At 44.6% G+C, this 19,048-nt stretch overlaps 1 protein-coding gene and 1 long non-coding RNA gene across 2 annotated transcripts in view; both read left to right on the forward strand.

Moving 5' to 3' along the window:
* The window catches only part of LOC309552384, an 879,384-nt gene that overhangs the window by 278,888 nt on the left and 581,448 nt on the right, over nt 1–19,048 (forward strand). The gene's annotated exons all lie outside the window — the stretch shown is intronic.
* Nucleotides 2,365–11,015, forward strand: LOC309554718 (zona pellucida sperm-binding protein 3-like; the record flags this gene model as incomplete). Its single annotated transcript, XM_082256422.1, has 8 exons — nt 2,365–2,850; nt 3,494–3,606; nt 5,700–5,803; nt 5,874–6,051; nt 6,123–6,243; nt 6,336–6,427; nt 9,783–9,922; nt 10,786–11,015. 8 exons carry the CDS (start codon nt 2,365–2,367, stop codon nt 11,013–11,015), a joined length of 1,464 nt encoding a protein of 487 aa, XP_082112548.1.

Genomic DNA, 19,048 nt, shown 5'->3' on the forward strand with positions numbered 1-19,048 from the left:
CACACATGAAGTCAGGGCCGGATTTATAAGGGGGCAAAAGGGAAAGTGCCCGGTATTGAAGTAGTTAAAGAGTTTTAGTGCGATATACCATCATGCCTGGCAGACAGATTTTCTTTGTCCAAGGACATGGAATGCAATGGAGGCAAAAACACAACAGTGCATGCCATTACCTATGTTATAACTGTATGAGACTGCAAGCATCACTGTGCAAAGTGTATATCCACCCAAAGGACCTATTTACAAGTTGCTTGTGTTCACACACATTATTTGGCACACCCATGCACATTGCATTGCGAGTGATTTCTGTTGTGTGCCCTAATAGACCCGAATGGGTGTGCACTCCATAGTGCATAGAAAAAGGCTGTTGCAAAGGGCTCTGCAAAAGGTACAGAACCATGTGAATGAGCCCAAAGACTAGAGCTACACAGGAGACTTTAGAAACCCAATCCCGCCATTACCATGGTCAGGGGTTAATCACTAGGACCAGCAAATGGTCACTGAGGCCAGATTTACATTGTTATGTTGCCATTTTGAATGGCACCCCAATGAGCTTTGCTTATTTGGTGCCAATGGAATATGATGCCATAACACAGGGGTCTCCAAACTTTCTAAACAAAGGTCTAGTTTATTGTCCTTTAGACTTTAAGGGGGCAGGCTGTGGCCATTGGAAGTAGAAAATGTCCCGGCATCAGTGGGAGTAAACCATGCCCTATCTTTGGTGTCATTGAGAGGAATTGTGCCACATCATTGGTGCCATTGGGTGGCAGCAATCATGCCCCATTGTTGGTGCCACTGGGAGGAACTGTGCCCCATCTTAGGTGTCATTGGGAGTAGAGATGGGCTCAGGCATGTTCAGGATCCTAGTCCCAACCCACCTGCCCAATCCCACCAGAAAGCCAACAGTGCACACCATTAATTACAGGCAGCGAGACGTTTCCTGGATCTGTGCAGCTGAGGACTGGGAAATGTTTCACTGCCCGTGATTAGCCCTGAACCCATCTCTAAATGGCAGGAACTGTGCCCCTTTATTGGTGTCAAAGGATATAATATTGCTCCAAAGACCGGATGAAAGAAAGCAAAGGGCTGTATCCAGCCCCCAGGCTGCAGTTTGGAGACCACTGCCTTAATGCAAGGAACGTTGGTGCATTAAACACACCACTAATATATAAATGGGCCTTGAAACAAATAGCCCCCTAGGGTGTAAGCTACACTAGTAGTATCTTGTAGCGATCAATTGAAGCATTGAGCAGTCAAGTGGGATTATGCTAATTCATGCTGGTTGTGTAGCGTACTTCATGGAGAGCCATTGGTATCATCTGTTTTGCAGTCATTTGATGCTCCTAGTGATCTCTAGCGATTTTAGCAGCAGGACTAAGCTACTGATAATCTCCAGCAAGTGGTTAACTCTCCCAACATCAAGAGATTTACCATGTAGCTTAAAGCAGTTGTATCACCATTTTGATCATGTTTCTTTAAATTAATAATAGCAGGCTATTGTATTTTTTGTTATTTTTTATGCAAGCACCGTTATTCCTTATTTTCAGGCTAGCTTAGGCTGCCGGAAAAATGCTGGGTCTATGCTGGGGCTGTGTCATTTCCTTCTGTCAGAGTCAGCCCCAAGATCCCGCAAGACTCCTTCCCCATTGACATGCTATGGACATGTGGTTTCATTGTCTGAGTTTACTACCGCTTTAAGTCTCCAAAAGTTGCGCCGACTTTGTAGTGCAACTTTAATGCAACTTTGGATGGGTGCAACTTGGCTATTACTTTGATCAGTGATAATGGACAACTGTTGCACACAAGTTGCATTGTATAACATTTAGGTAGGACATTCAAGCAACTTCTGAGGGTTAACATTGAAGTCTATGGCCCTCAAGTTGCATGAAAGTCAGACCAAAGTAGTGCATGAACTACTCTGAAGTTGCTGCAACTTTAAGTTGCGCATATATAAGATGATTATCATTGGAAAAAATAGGGAGCGACTTGTCATGCGACTTTGATATCCAAAGTTGCATTACAAGTCGCACAAGTTTGAATTGAGCCTTACCTGAATACACAACATATAATCATATACAATTATTATTGTTCAATTTCCTTTAGATTTATGTAATGCAAGGACCTGCCTGGATGCATATAAATAGAAAGTGTTTAGGTGTTCTCATAGTATATGGGCTTTGTAAATCAAAAGGAAAATTATACCAGAAAGTTGTATAATGTGTAGCCTTCTTTAGCTCTGTGCTAGGTGAGGCAGCCATTTGGGTGTGGTAATGATTTGCCCCAGCTGGGGGGTATTAGTGACTGGTGGGAGGGGTATAAAAGGTAGCTCTTGCTTCCTCCTTTATTGTATTTTCTCTTGTAAGCAGGATGGGTCTAGGAGTGAGGGCTTATGGCAGGTGGATGTTTCTTCTGGCCCTGGTTTATGGGCCAGGCTTTGGATGTGCTGGAGATGGCATGAGACACAGGCGCCAGTCAGACTGGTGGAGGAATTACCAACGGGCTGTACCTGGCCAGAGCCAGGGGTCTTCTAGAGGAGTTTCCCAGGGAGGTAATGAGCCTGTATATGGGTTTGGGGCTTCTAGAGGTGGTGCTCAGTGGGGTTCACCTGGTGGACGTGCTATTGGGAGGCCCCGCCAGCAGCCCCCACCTGTAAGTTCTCCTAGTTCCCCTGTCAGTGTCCAGTGTGAAGAGGACAGCATGGTGGTCAATGTCATGGTGGATTTTTATGGGACTGGAAAGCTAGTGAAACCTTCTGATCTGAGCCTGGGACCCCAAGGCTGCAAGCCGAACTCACAAAGTGCTGACAATGTTATCTTCCAGATTAGCCTCCAGGATTGTGGCAACACTGTGCAGGTAATCCCCCTACATGCTAACGTTTACACTTAAAGGAATTTTACTTTGTTTTTTCATTTATACTTCTCTTGAGATGTAATGGAGTAATTAGAGGGGGACCACTGGCCCTCGTTCCCATGTACACCAAAGGTAACAAAAATGAGGGGAAAATAATAAAAACCCTAAACTTCTTGCTCAATTTAACTTGTTGCTGACCTTTTTCCTTTTGTTTCAGGGCTGCTTAAGTATGGCTTATTAGCTTTAGGACTTTTATATTCTGCTGACTGCTAGGAGCCGTTACTTTGTGATTAGCTTCTCCCACATCGGCTACATAAAATGTTAGTTCAGCCAGCAGATTAACTAGGCTCTTCTTAGAGGGGGCTACAATATGTAAGGGAGCTGTGCTATGGAGTTGATACTTTCTAGAAGAAGTCCAATAAAAATGCATCTGCGTTTTTTAAGTTGCGTCAGGGTTTAAAGAACCTGACACCATTTCAGAGGACCTGTACAAAATAGTCCTTTAAAAGGCTGTCCAGGGTTGCTGACCTGATAAGATTCAAAAACCTGTTTCCTTAGCATGATGGCTAGTCTATGCAAGTGGAGATCAATGGATGTCTCATGAGTGCTGCAGTGTATTTGTAATGTTCTGCTCTTATGTACACAGATGATGCAAGACTGGGTGATCTATGTTACCAACCTGACCTACAGCCCAACCTCCTCCATTCCAATCATTAGAACCAACCCAGCTGTGGTTCCTATAATGTGCTACTACTACAGGTGAGTCTACACTAGGGGGCTTGATGCAGGTCCTAACAATGCATCTTTACTAATCTCTAGACAAACCTTTCACCAGAAACAGTACACCTGTCATATTTTTTGCTTCTGTCCTGTTCAAGAGATTTTCCTTCACATAGTGTTCTGTAGGCACAATGGAGCAAGAATCTCTCCACTGGAACAAGTGTCCATTTGGATAGCCGCCTATGCCTCTTGGGTGACACCCTGAAAATGTTTGGGTTTTGTCTGAGGGTGGTCACTAATCTTAAGGATACAGACAGCAAAAACCTTAAAGTATAACTAAAGGCAAGACTTTTTGTTTTGCATAGTCTAGAGGGATTATAACCCCTGTCAATTATTGCAGGTGTGCTCCCATTGGGGAGATTCACTCTTTACCTCAAAAGCAAAAAAATCAAAATTTTTGGATGTCCAAGAAAAGTAAGAGGGAAATCTTCCAGTGGGGACACTAGTTCTGGTTATCTGGGTGTCCCTAAGGAATTCCCTAATTTGCAGGGATTTCCTTTTTACTTCCTGTTTGGCTATGGGACAGGAAGTGAAGGGAAATTTCTGCAATGGCACAGATGGAGGAAAAATTGATGGGGGGTTATAACCCTCCCTTGCTCTATCAAAAATGAGAAGTTTTGCCTGTAGTTCTACTTTAAGGGCCCATTCATGCTTGTACGACTCCAATTGCACCCAATTTGGAGTACTACTTGGCTACTACTCTGACTTTATACAATGCAACTTGTGTGCAGGAGTTGTTCATTAGAACATGCAACGTCTAAGGGTTAATATTGAAGTCTATGGCCCTAATTTGCATGACCAAGTAGTGCATGAACTACTTTGAAATTGCTGCAACTAATTGTGCAGATATAAATGGTTATAATTGGAAAACATGGGGAACAACTTGTGATGTCCAAACTTGCTTAAGTGTGAATGGAGCCTTCAGCCCATTAAGCTGATGCATGCAGTGCACCACAATTAAGATGTTATATTGGTAGCCCATTTTCTATATGGGTCCTAAAGCCTTTGCTTTTAGTACTACGGAACTACCTGTTTACTACATTAATTACAACCTAGCACCTCCTATTGCAGTAATTGCCAATACCTTCTATTGCTAGAGTGGTGGTGGGAGGATTAGCATTGACAATCATGGAATACCTTTTGAAGGGAAGGGGCATCTATTTTCTCCACTGCTGGTGATATGTTTTGGGCAGAGGGGGGGGGGGACCCATTCCTTTATGACCTCCTCGATCAGGGGCAGAATCTGGATGCCAGTGTTTTGGTGGCAATCTTGGGTCAGTCAATTTAGGAGCCTTGGTTTGGTGCATATTTCCCATGTGGATAGTTGGGACAGGTCACCTGTCTGTCCCCGACAGTGCTTGGCATCTGGGAGGGGTTCCAGAAAAGTAGGGGAAGTGCAGGGGCATGCCATCCATACTTGGGTGTAGCCAGGCCAAATTCAGCCCCCTCAAGACATATGTTGGGCTGAGACCTACAGCTATTACTCTCTGTACATCCTGTTGCATTGCCAGTTGGGTTATCTTCCCACAAGGTTTATGCATTACTGAACTACTTCAATACAGTTCTGATTTCTGCACTGGGTTCTTGAGTTTACTGCCACTGCACCTACCACAAGTCTCTTCATAGCTTTAGACCCCATGGTGAAGATGGTAGTGTTCAGTTGTCTGTCTGGCATGTATCCATGTTCCTTGTTGAAAGAGTTGATCATGTTGTCAATCCTAGTCTGAAAACTAGGAATTAAGGGAATCTGGGGACAAATTTAATGAATATTGTTCACTTGAACTTGGAGGCACAGGCTTCAGGGATGTTGTACTGAATCTGGCATTCTATTGTAAGATGCTGCCCAGCAAAATGAGTAAAGCAGTCTTTACTATTGTCCTTCATACTAATTGTCAGTAACTTGCTAGATTGTGTCCTGATAAATGACAAGCTGCCAATGACAGCTACCATATTGCTATTTGAATATTTTCCTTTGTAAAGTGGCACTTGCCATTAAAATGGTTAATATCTACCTGTGAAATTGACATGGTTGCACTTCTAGCTCATTTACATCCATTCTGTCCTCTGTATAGGCATGCCAATGTGAGCAGCAAAGCCATTGAGCCAACGTGGGTTCCATTCAGCAGCACAGTGACCTCAGAGGAGAGGCTGTCCTTCTCCTTGAGGCTAATGACTGGTGAGTTGAGTAAGTAAGATTAGGGGGGAATGTCTGAACTTTATAATCTAACCCCCTGTTATGTCTATAGTGGACTGGAGTGGCCCTAGAAGTTCTCCCATCTACCAGCTTGGAGACATCCTCTACATAGAGGCCTCTGTGGACACTCAGAACCATGTTGGACTGATCCTGTACATTGACCAATGTGTGGCCACCATATCACCTGATCCCACCTCTGCTCCTAGTTATGACATCATTGCAAACAATGGGTATGTCTTTAGTGAGGGGGGGGGGGGAGGGTTTCCTTAATGACCCCACTCTAACTGACTATTCTCTGCAGGTGTCTAGTAGATGGAATACAAGATGACTCCTCTTCAGCTTTCATCACCCCAAGGGTTGAGCCAGACAAGCTACAATTCACAGTGGATGCTTTCCGATTCCTAGGAAATGATGCATCTCTGGTGAGGCCTAGTTGAATTGTTCAATAGATGGGTGCCTTGTGTAAGAACAGATTAATACTAATTTCTAATCCATTCACTATTTCCTAATCCAGATCTACATAACCTGTTACCTGAGAGCTGCTGCAGCCACCCAGATCCCTGATGCCATGAACAAGGCCTGTTCCTATAGCAAAGCTACACAAAGGTGAGATTGTAATTAAATGGTTTCCTGATTTCCATTCAAACACCCCCCCCCCCCCACACCCCCATCGAGACGAAAAGCTGGAGGTTTTCATGGATAAATGTAAATGGTGTACAGGCTGCATCTGCTGTGTTGGTTTTTCCATACTATTTACATTAATTCTGGCTGTTCAGAAACCTCCATGGACCTGGTCTTCTCACCTACGCCTGAGAGCCTTCAGTGTTGGTATGATTTGTATTATGGGTATGGTGCCATACATCTGCTTGTTGGGACCAGACACCTAGGTGCACTTCCAACAAGAAGATGTGAGCTGTGATGACACCTGGTATCCAGTTGGTCACCATCTAATATTGCTTTCTAGAACGACATAGTTGGTATATTGGGTACCAGGTAAGTCCATATCAGAAAAGACTTGATATTTAACAAAGGCAGTTTCTTTTTATCAGCCAGCAAGAAATCCCCATGCTGTTAATCTGCCATGTGAGCCCAGCCACTTCACACCAGGCCTAGTCTGACACTTCTCACACAAACTTTTTTTTTTTTTTTTTTTTTTGTGGGAAAATTTCTTAAACAACCCCCCCACCCAACATAGGGGCTCTAAATAAAATGGCGGGTGTTTGCGTATTTCCTCAGCAGACACCAAAAATCATGCCAAGTTTGGTAAGAGCATATTGTGCACACTTGTGGAACACCAAACTACAGTATAAGAATTTACAGGTTATTCTAGTTATTCAGGCCTAGTGCTAGAATCTCTTGTGTATGGTGAAACAGTTTACATATGCATGCCCAACTTTTATATATGGTCGCCTTTGTTCTTGAGGTGCTTATTTTTTTTAATGGAGGGGGGGGGGGGGAATATATTAACTTATCAATTGTGATGTCTGGCCCTTGTGACTGCATGGGCAGACTGATGTCAGACTTGACCGACTGATGTCAGACTTGACCGACTGATGTCAGACTTGACCGACTGATGTCAGACTTGACCGACTGATGTCAGACTTGACCGACTGATGTCAGACTTGACCGACTGATGTCAGACTTGACCGACTGATGTCAGACTTGACCGACTGATGTCAGACTTGACCGACTGATGTCAGACTTGACCGACTGATGTCAGACTTGACCGACTGATGTCAGACTTGACCGACTGATGTCAGACTTGACCGACTGATGTCAGACTTGACCGACTGATGTCAGACTTGACCGACTGATGTCAGACTTGACCGACTGATGTCAGACTTGACCGACTGATGTCAGACTTGACCGACTGATGTCAGACTTGACCGACTGATGTCAGACTTGACCGACTGATGTCAGACTTGACCGACTGATGTCAGACTTGACCGACGGATGTCAGACTTGACCGACGGATGTCAGACTTGACCGACGGATGTCAGACTTGACCGACGGATGTCAGACTTGACCGACGGATGTCAGACTTGACCGACGGATGTCAGACTTGACCGACGGATGTCAGACTTGACCGACGGATGTCAGACTTGACCGACGGATGTCAGACTTGACCGACGGATGTCAGACTTGACCGACGGATGTCAGACTTGACCGACGGATGTCAGACTTGACCGACGGATGTCAGACTTGACCGACGGATGTCAGACTTGACCGACGGATGTCAGACTTGACCGACGGATGTCAGACTTGACCGACGGATGTCAGACTTGACCGACGGATGTCAGACTTGACCGACGGATGTCAGACTTGACCGACGGATGTCAGACTTGACCGACTGATGTCAGACTTGACCGACTGATGTCAGACTTGACCGACTGATGTCAGACTTGACCGACTGATGTCAGACTTGACCGACTGATGTCAGACTTGACCGACTGATGTCAGACTTGACCGACTGATGTCAGACTTGACCGACTGATGTCAGACTTGACCGACTGATGTCAGACTTGACCGACTGATGTCAGACTTGACCGACTGATGTCAGACTTGACCGACTGATGTCAGACTTGACCGACTGATGTCAGACTTGACCGACTGATGTCAGACTTGACCGACTGATGTCAGACTTTAGCTCTTTGAGCAGGCGCTTTTAAGGGCAGAGTAAACCAAGATCAATGTGATGGATGCTTTCACAGGCCAGTAACTGGAAGTGACAAAGTACTTGGTTCTGTTTTCTTAGACAATAGGCTAGACTTTCTGGTCCCCAGTCATCACTATGGTAAGCCAGTGGAACTGCCGGCTTCACTCCTGGGCTCTCTGGTGAGATGGGAGAGTGGTGGTGGGAGGTCCCCAGTCTGCCACATGTAAAAGCAATCCAGCGGCTTTTTAGTTGCTCTTTTATTTTTCTTCAACATCACCAGCTGAAGAAAATCGGGCCTGGTATACTGTTACAGGTATGTCCTTTTGGGAGAAGGGAGCTAGGTTTTTAAAGGGTAGACTAAATCCCACACTGTAGTGATCTTCAAGAGTTCCAGCCCACCCCAAAAATTACAGCTACCAATAACTGTAGCTGCTGACTTTTTTACTATTAGAATACTGTCTAGGCATTCAGCATTTCCTCACCCAAGCAGATTCTTAAACTGGCTCTTGGGTGCTGCTGCCACCATCTTGGCAAAGGGGAAACGAGTAGTGAAGCTTTGTAGCTCCACAGTTTCGGTGCATGCATGAATCGCACTGCACTCTGAATGGGCCTGGCTGTGGGTGGGGGGGGGGGGGGAGAAGCTGAACTTCTGCCTTTCACCACCACAGCAAACTGAGCCAGGAGTGGGTACTTGTCAAAACCAGGTTCCTGTAAAAGGTGCCAAATGTGGCAGGAGGCAGATAAGCTTCTCCTTTTGGGTGAAAGTGCACTTTAGCTGCTGGTACGAATGAGCTCAAGTTGTCCTGCTCTAACAAGGTAACCTATACTCTACAGCATTTTTTTTTTTTTTTCATCAGAACTTTTAAGTGATTACAAGTTCTCAATCCATTCAGTTTTAAATAGAAATTAGGCAGAAATGTGTGTGTATAAACATTATCCATAACTATTAAGTGATCCCATTCCCTCTGTTCTCAGTTGCATAAGAGCTGGGGGGATGAGCAGCAACAGTACACTGAGCTTCCCAGTAAATGGCTGTGCAGGAGGGGTGTCCGGACAAATCGAAACATTGGAGAGTGGGCTGAGTCCTAACGCGGCTAGAGAACTAATCGGTGTGCTCTCCTGCTTGGCATGGTCAGTTTTTATTAAAGCAGAGGGACTGGCAGAACACCAGAGATTTTACACAAAGGAAGCAATGCAAAGAATACACTTTCATACAAGTATATGGTATAGCCAGAATGACATTTTGGGGTAACATCTCAAATGTAGGCACTGTTCAGACCATTACTGTTGTACTGTCTCCTCTAGCTGGTCTGCAGTTGAGGGCCCCAGCAATATCTGCCAGTGTTGTGGTACAGGCACCTGCAACAACCCTTCTAGTCTGCTTCCAGGAGGAAGCAGACGACATGGAAGACCAAGAGCATTTGGGAAAAGAGAAGCTTTGGATGGTGAGAGTTTTTACTTAATATATGATATATACTGTTTGTATGTAATGGTATGGCTGTAGGTGAGATGAGATTGTTTTATGTAAAAAGGAAAGGTTCTTCAGTGAGCACATGGAAAAGTATTGCCATGCATCTTTGACACAACTTTTTACATTTAGGTTATCTGCTCTAGAGGGTCCTAGATGAAACTAATGAGGTTAGATTGCTACTAGATTACATTGCACTTCATTTCCCTTCTACCTAAAGCAATAAGCTTCTTTGACAGTGAGGAAGGAAGGGTTAGAACCACCAGGTGTCCTCCACTAGAAGACTTGCCCTGGTGGTCTATTAGAGAGCTGAAACTGAGAAGGGAACCTGTTGGCACAGGAATAGTGAAGGTATCAGGAGTCCTGATACCTTCACTCTATTCCTGTGCCAACAGGATTCAGGACATCCTTTTGAACAGCTCCTCTAGGAACTACAATCTCAATGGGATGCTTTATTGTTTTTGGGTCTTGGCTTTGAAGTATTGCCTAATAAGACCTTGTAGAGTTAGATCTTGTTTTATGGTCCTAGTAATATGGAAAGTGGGGCAGCTGTAAGAGCTTCAAGGGACATGGGTGGCACCACAAGGTCAAGACTAGAACCCTGATGTCTGTATTGCTTGTGCCACCAGGTGAGTCTGTTCTGTCCTTGCCTAATTAGAATGAGAGCTTTAAAAGGCTCAGCTGGTAAAAACCCAGGGGTTATAACCAACCTTGGTCCCTAATCTGTCCACTAGATAAGAATTTGGGGTCTATAATGGGTGAGAACTCTTGGACACTTGTGCAAAACTGAATTGAGATTCTACAGAAAAATGTGATTGACCTCCCAACTTTTCTCTACAGAACCCCACACAGAAGAGGGACAAACTGTGACCACTCTGGGACCTCTGCTTGTAATTGGGCCCAAACAAAGGGATGTTTCAGCTGCCGTGATGAAGGAAGATTCTGCCTCTGTGGAGCTCTGGGTGTGGGTGGCTGTTGGATGTCTCGGTCTTCTTGTTGCCCTAGTGTGTGCAGTGTTCATTGGGAAATCTCTGAAAAAACCACAGTATGTGCTGTCTGTGCAAGAATAAAAAATCTCATTTAAATCAGTTTTGCTTTTCATAGGTGACCTTAATTTTTTTTTTTTTTAACCAGCCTCAAGTCCCAATCCTATAACAAAGCACAATTAGAAGTTCCAATACACTTGAAGGGATTTTTTTTTTTTTTTTTTTTTTTTTTTTTCGCACCACTTCAGGCTAGAGCCATAAGGGCACTGTGATGGATATCAAGGATAAAGATGACTGACTTTGGACACCTTTTGTGGTCTGGGTCTCTGTAAGGGAGACCTTTCCCTTGCTACTAACTAGGACAAAAGTAAGGATCTCCTGAAGTGGGGGTCGCCTGAAATTCTCCTAGCTAGTGAGTCTTCTAAATGTTTCATCTAAAATGTAGTTGGTTGCAGTTCTGCCTTAGAACAAGTTAGCTGCATGACTGGCATGTATAATGCATGCAGCCCTAAAGTTTTGGTCCCAAGTGCTGGTTCACACATGCGATGTAGGAAGCCTGCAAATTCACTGGGTTCCCACATCGCACTTGATTCGTGGGCTGTTAACACTGCCATATGCAAACTGCTGGGGGTGTCAATTAACCCCCCCCCCCCCAAATCAGTTTGCATAGCGCAGTGCAAACTGTCAATTCAGACATAATTGATTGATTAGTTGTGAACACCCATGTGATCCGATTCTGCTTCAGACCAAATAGTCCTGTGCAGCTTTGGTCCAAATGCAATGCAAATTCAGCCATTACAATAACCAGGTTATTCCCTACAAGGGATGGGCTGAACGATCCCCCTGTTTGGGTTGCACCCGAACTTTTGAACGTTGCAAAAGTTCAGAACTGAATAACTAGCCCCATTGAAGTCTATAGGACCCAAACTGGAAAAATCAAGGTGCCCACTTTGAAAATTTGTATGCAAGTAATTGGGCATACAATAGTTATGGTGGGGCCTGGGTGTACTGCCCAGGGGGACATTAACCAATGGGGGAAAGTTTGTAAAATTTTATTGTAAATGAGCAGTGATTTACTGAATCTTAAAGTGATGAAGGCATAAAAAAAGGAACATTTCTTTCAATATAGGGGGTTCCCTTACACTGCCTGTAGAGTGGCACATTTGTAGTGTGCATAGAAGCTGCTGCAGCAGCAATTATTGCCTTAACCGCTTGCCGACTGCTCACAGTATATTTACTGCGGCAGTCGGCCCCTCACAGGCAGAGTGACGTAGGTCTACGTCGCTCGCCTGTGAGGCTCTGGGGAGCGAGCCCGCGCGGTAACGGACCCCCCCCCCCCCCGCGTGTGACCAGCGGACCCGATGTCTGCTGGTCACTCGGCGATCGGCGGGGGAGAGGGAGAATGTCAGGCAGCTTGTGTAAACAAGCTGCCTGTCATTCTCCTCGCTGTAAAGACACCGATCACTCGGATCTAGTATGTAGATCAGTGTCCTTACAGCTAGAGCCACAGCCAATCACAGTAGAAAGCACGCCCCTAGGGACACACAGCCCCTCCCTCCCAAATAAACTACCAGTGTATTTTTACAGTAACAGTGCATATGTATAGCTGGTCACTGGTAACCCCAAAAGTGTCAGTCAAGGGTCCGATCTATCCGCCCCAATGTCGCAGTACCGCAAAAAAAAATCGCAGATCGCCGCCATTACACGTTAAAAAAAACACCAAAAATGACATCTTTCCCTTTGTTAGTAAACGCGATAACTTTTGCGCAAACCAATCAAAATACGCTTTTTGCGTTTTTTATTTTATTTTTTTTTTAAAACCAAACATAGGTAACATAAAACAAATTGGCTGAAAATTTAAAATTTTGATTTTTACTTTTTTTTTTTTTTTTTTTTTGGGGAATTTCATATAAAAAAAATGTGAAAAATATTGTTATTTTTGCAAAATAAACGCTCTTTTTTTTGTTTATAGCGCAAAAAGTAAAAATCGCACGGGTGATCAAATACCACCAAAAGAAAGCTCTGTTTGTGGGAAAAAAAGGATGCCAAATTTGTTTAGGTACAGCGTCGCACGACCGCGCAATTGTCCGTTAAAGTCACGCAGTGCCGAATCGCAAAATACCCCCTGGTCGTTTAGCAGGAAAATCCTCCGGGGCTTAAGTGGTTAAAGCCAAAAATTACTTTTTTTTTTTTTTTTTTTTTTTTTTTTTTTCCCCTGCAAGTTTTGTAAAACCCTTTAGGGAGCCAGTCTGCATGACAAAAAAAATGCAGTGCACTGGAAACAAGTTTTTTTTTTTTTTGATAAATTCTGGTGTCTTGCTAATTGAACCTCTAGCACTGAGGGTATATATTGCCACCATCACAGAAATTTTGTATCTAGAACAAAAGAACTTCTTTAGGACTGGGATTTTAAGGGCAATTTAAGAAACAGTGTATGAGATGAACTTATGTTTATTGATTAGAAAAAATTTTCCAAATACAATTAGGACCTCCAAGTGTCCTCATACATAAAAACCAAGTCATACATAAGAAAATACATTCAATAAATCACCCATGGAAGCGCTGAGCCTGCTTGGATGGTTGCACATTTACTAGGACCCAAAACTATCCTCATGGAGAGAGTATGCACATAAAGAGGGGGTGTCCAACGTGCTTCAAACGGATGAACTTTTAGTTTGGTTTTCCTCAGGGATGAGATCCCCCCCCCCCCCACCTCTGTAGATATAATAAATAGTATGTAATACACAATATCACAAAATAAACCAAACGCATAACAATGTTATACTAATCAGAAGATGTGTGCAGTTTTCCTATAATCGCATGGGGGTATCCCAATGCGCTGCACCCCAGTGATGAAAGGAGATTGCTGTCAAATCACTGCGTCCCATAAAGACTTCTTCTTAGCCCTTGTAGGACCGTGGGGAAAACAGGAACTGTTCCCACAGAAAATTGAATCAGTACCCTAGTTGAATAAGGATGTATCATGAGAGGATTGAAAACAAGAGTCTGTTAAGAAAAGGGCGCATGCGCGGCATCCGATGTGCCTTTAGAGAGGACGCCGAGGCCCGCTATCGGCACCATTTCCTCTGATGTGTTGGAGGTTTGTCTCCTTCCACGGTGAGGATATTGTATATGATTCTGCCTTGTGTTCTCCTTGGGAGAAACCTGGATTACATTAGGATCTTCATTATGGATATGAATGTCCCTTCTCTGTTTTTGATCTTTAAATCCATTAACACTGAGTGAGGATACCAGTGATGGGCTACTCCTGCTTTTTCTTAACAGACTCTGTTTTCAATTCTCTCATCCTTATCTTTTGCATTTTTAATCAACTAGGGTACCAATTACATTTTCTGTGGGAACAGTTCCTATTTTCCCCACAGTCCTACAAGGGCTAAGAGGTCTTCATGGGAAGCAGTGATTTTGACAGCAATCTCCTTTCATCACTGCGGTGCAGGCATTGGGATACCATCATGCGATTATTGGAAAACTGCGCATATATATATATCTATATATCTTCTTAGGGTTAGTAAAACACTGTCATGTGTTTGGTTTACTTTGATGTTGTGTCTTACATACTATTTATTATATTTACAGGGCTGGGGATATCGTCCCTGAGGAAGAACAGAACTAAAAGTTCATCCAACTGTTTGAAACACGTTGGACACCCCCTCTTTATGAGGATACTCCCTCTCCATGAGGATTATTTTTGGTCCTAGTAAACGAGCAACCATCCAAGGAGGCTCAGTGCTTCCATGGGTGATTTATTGGATGTATTTTCTTATGTATGGCTGTTTTTTTATTTTTTTTAATATATGTTATGAGGACACTTGGAGGTCCTAATTGTATTTGTAAAAATCTTTTCTAATCAATAAACACAAACACATAAAAACAATTAATATCTCATATACTGTGTTTCTTGAATTCCCCTTAAAATTCCAATCCTAGAGAAGAAGTTCTTTTATTTTATATACAAATTCTGCTGTCTTTTCCTCAGACTTATAATAGAAGTAACAGGTGCAGAAAAATTGGTCTTTGGGTGTCTGTGGGGCCTTCACATTGTAACCCCATATAGAGATGTACTTATGATGAAAGTAAGAATTGGCATTGCTGTCAAAAATTGAAATGATATGCACCTGTCAAATAGGTGCAGGCAAGTTGGTCTTCAGGCGTTTTGTACCAATGAAACTGTTATATTCTCCGTGTTGTGAGAGACACAGGACTCTGGTCTGGAACAACGGATGTTTATTCAGGACTCACTGTACACTCCAACATGCATTGCAGGACAGCTCTGTATATCAATGCATCTCTTGCATGTCTCTAAGATGGCCACTCTGCCCCTTGACCCTTGTCATCACTCCTGGGTGGAGCCAGCCTTAAAGTAATAGTACATGTGAAACCCTTCAGGTATAACACCTTCCATCCATCCCTAAAAAAAAAAAAAAAAAAAAAAAAAACACAACAAAACGAGAACAGGCATAAAACAGGAACTAATAATTGTCCCATACAGTCCTTCAACTCAGGAGATTTACATGGCTTCTTCCGCATCCAGATGTGAGAACAACTTCCAGGGACGCTACGGGGAGAACATGGCAAGTAGCAGTCTCAATGCCTCCTTATCTAGTAGGAGCAGATCCTTGAGACACTGGAGGTGCAGCCGATATCAGGGATTCGGCAGCTGAGAACGAGGACGCAATTGGTCCGCATGCCGTCTGCAAATAGAACCACCTACCCTATGGACAATGGACCCTATACATTTTGGGTCCCAAAGTCTCTGCGACGATAGCAGGAAGCCAACGAGTGTTGGAAGCGCCATAAGATCGGGCCCATACCTTTTGCTGGGCTGTAAACTGGGGAATCTCGTCGCGTTCGACCCTCTTGCCTTGGGACTGCCGAACATGTTCCTGGACCGTTTGAGGGCGGAGCATGTCCAAAACAGTCCATGGCTGCCGACCCAAAAGAAGTTCAGCTGGAGTTTTCCCAGTGGTTGCATGTGGTGTGTTTCTGTAAGCAGAAAGGAAGGAGTCCAGCTGCTGGGGTGACAGGGACTGTTGTTTACATGTAGCCACAGTAGCTTTGAAATAGCGTTTGAAGGTCTGTACAAACCTTTCTGCTTGACCATTTGTAGCCGGGTGGTAAGGTGCGGTCAACTTGTGTTTGATGTTGTGGGCAGTCAGGAAACTCTGAAACTCCTGGCTTGTGAATTGTGCACTGTTGTCTGTGACAATTTCTCTGGGGTATCCAAACGTATCAGCGAGATGTAACAGTATGGAAATTGTCGCCTTAGTCGTCGGCTGGGTAACAGGAATGACCTCAGGCCACTTTGCAGGCACCTTTTTGATTATTGATGCCCATTCAAAGTCCAAGTGTAGGCGAAACCAGGGAACCGTGGGCCAAGTCCAGGGCTGGACGCACCCTCGAGTAGGGTTTCTTGCAGTTTGTGCACATCCAGCACACGCATTCACATATGTCGTGATATCGGAGTCTAGGTTCGCCCACCACACATAGCCTCGGGCCTTTTGTTTCATACATGTGCCCCCGGGATGACCAGTATGTAACAAGTCCAGAATGTGTCTCCGGAGGGTCTGTGGAACGATCACTCGGTCTCCCCATAAAACACAGTTGCCAGCCACAGTTAATTCCAGATGCCTATATGCTATATGCTCCCAAGAATAGGGCATAGCATTGAAGACGGGCCGCAGTCGTCTGGGAGATGCCTTTGTCAGGGCTAAAGATCTGAAGGAGTGGTTTATGATCAGTCAATATGGTGAATTCCCTACCATAAAGGTAAAGATGAAACTTCTTATTTGCCCATATGAGCGCTAGTTCCTCTTTGTCAATGTGAGAGTAATTGCTTTCTGCTTTTGTCAAGGACCTGGAGGCGAATGCCACTGGCTTCTCTGACCCATCTGGTAAAACGTGAGATAGCACAGCCCCTAGACCATAGGGTGAGGCATCACAAGCCAAGGTGAGAGGCCTTTGAAGGTCATAGTGCACGAGCATGCGTGATGCCAACAGCTTTCACTTAGAAACTTCAAAAGCACGTTGGCATGCAGCCGACCGGTTCCATCTGGAGTTTTTCTCCAAAAGCTTGTTTAACGGAAACAAAGTGTGTGCTAGATCTGGCAGGAATTTGTGGTAATAGTTCAGCAAGCCCAGGTATGATCGCAGCTGTTGGACGTTGGTTGGCGCTGGAGCTTTTACTAAAGCATCAACTTTGGCTTCCGTGGTGTGTATACCCTCTGCATCCACAAGGTGGCCACAAAACTCCAATTTAGGTACCATGAATTGGCATTTCGCTAAGTTCACTTTTAGACCCTGTTCTTGGAGTCTCGCCAACACAAGCTCCATGTTACGCTTGTGTTTCTGGTCAGTCAGGCCCGTGATGAGCATGTCATCTAACAGGCACTGTGTGAAAGGAATGTCCGCCAAAATCTCATCCATTTTGCATTGCCAAATGGCGGGGGCGGAGGCTACACCAAACACCATCCGACTGTGTTCATACAGTCCCTTTTGAGTGTTGATGGTTAGAAACTTGTGGGACGAAGGGTGGACCTCAAACTGTAAATAAGCTTGCCTGAGATCAAGCTTGGTGAACTTTTGACCTCCTGCAAGAGAGGCAAAAATGTCATCTACTCTGGGTAGGGGATACTGGTCTATCTCCAGTTGAGAATTTAGTGCCATGCAGAAATTGCCACAACTACGTAAGTCCCCATTCGCTTTCTTTACTGGTACAACTGGTGATGCCCACTCGCTGTGCTCTACCTTTGAGATGACACCTTGTTCCTCCAACCGGCTTAGTTCAGCTTCCACACCTGCTCGGAGTGCTAAAGGTACCGTCCGAGCTTTGAAGAACCTAGGCTGGGCGTTGGGTTTCAGCCTGAGTCTCACACAACCTACACTAAAAAGTTTCTTCCAGATAAAATCAACACCCACAGTGTTAGGCAGCCTAGAAGTAGAAGAGTTTTGTACATCCCAAAAACACTTAATCCGGGGCTTCATAGCTGCAAGGTAATCAAGGACTGATTAAGTTTGATGTCAGCCGGTCCAAGGAGTCTGTGGAAAGACTTGCTCTATTATCAGTAACAAAACCTCTGGCAGCACTGAATGCCCGTTCGGAAAGCACGCTGGATGCAGGGCTGCTCAATTGCATACTGGGCAAGTTCTGGCCAGTGGTCTATTCTTATGACCTAGTTGATCATCCAACTGGAAAGCTCTCCATTTCTGTTTTTGCTCCTAGATAATCATCAACCATATGATGCAGATGCTGCCGATGGAATGTGGAAGCTGACAGCCCTGGGCGTTGAGAACTAAAAACTAAAAAAAATTGTGAAATGCATCACTTAGTAGGCCCACTGCTCCACTCTTGACCACCAGAAGCCTCAAAACGACATTTTTCACCACACTGTAACCTACCAGAGTAAGGAAAAGCATTAGATAAACTCATTTTGAAGGTGACCTCAAGAGATTTCATCTTCCCCCTCTGTGGGAACAAGATGAGTTCTGAGACTTTCCCCTTTTAACGGTGGTCAAGGAGGGTTGCCAACCAATAGTGATCCTTCTCCTTGATGCCACTTATTCTCCGGTCCTTTCAAAGGCTTTGAAGCATGAGGAAGCCCATGCACCGCAAATTTGCAGAGGCATGAGAAGCAGACTCCTCGGGTCACTGAGGATTACAGTATCTGAAACTGCCTCCTCCCAGCCATGCACTACTCCCAAGGGTTCTGGGGATGGAAAACCATCTCTTAAGGTTTGATGTATGTCTTCCTCTACTTCAATGCCTCCAAAACTGCCAGAAACCACCTCCTCCCTCTCCTCTTGTGTGTTTTGTGGTACAGGAAGAATGGTGTCTGCATAAAGCGGGCCTTGAGAGGAAAGGAAGTCCTCCTCTTCCTCCCGCTGCTCTGTCTCTGGTGCCCTGTCCATAATGCCATGCAGAGTCTGCTCCAGCAGGAACACAATAGGAATTGTGTAACTGATGCATGCATTGTCAAGGCTCACCACCCTTGTGGCCTCCTCAAATGGTGACAGTACAGTGCATGCATCCTTTATCAGAAGCTATTGGCATGGGGAAAAAAAAAGCAGAGCCGGCCTGAGCTTGTTGTTGTGTCATACTC

The sequence above is a fragment of the Pelophylax lessonae genome (assembly GCF_965119305.1).
Source record: "Pelophylax lessonae genome assembly, chromosome: 4".
NCBI classification, from domain to species: Eukaryota; Metazoa; Chordata; class Amphibia; order Anura; family Ranidae; genus Pelophylax; species Pelophylax lessonae.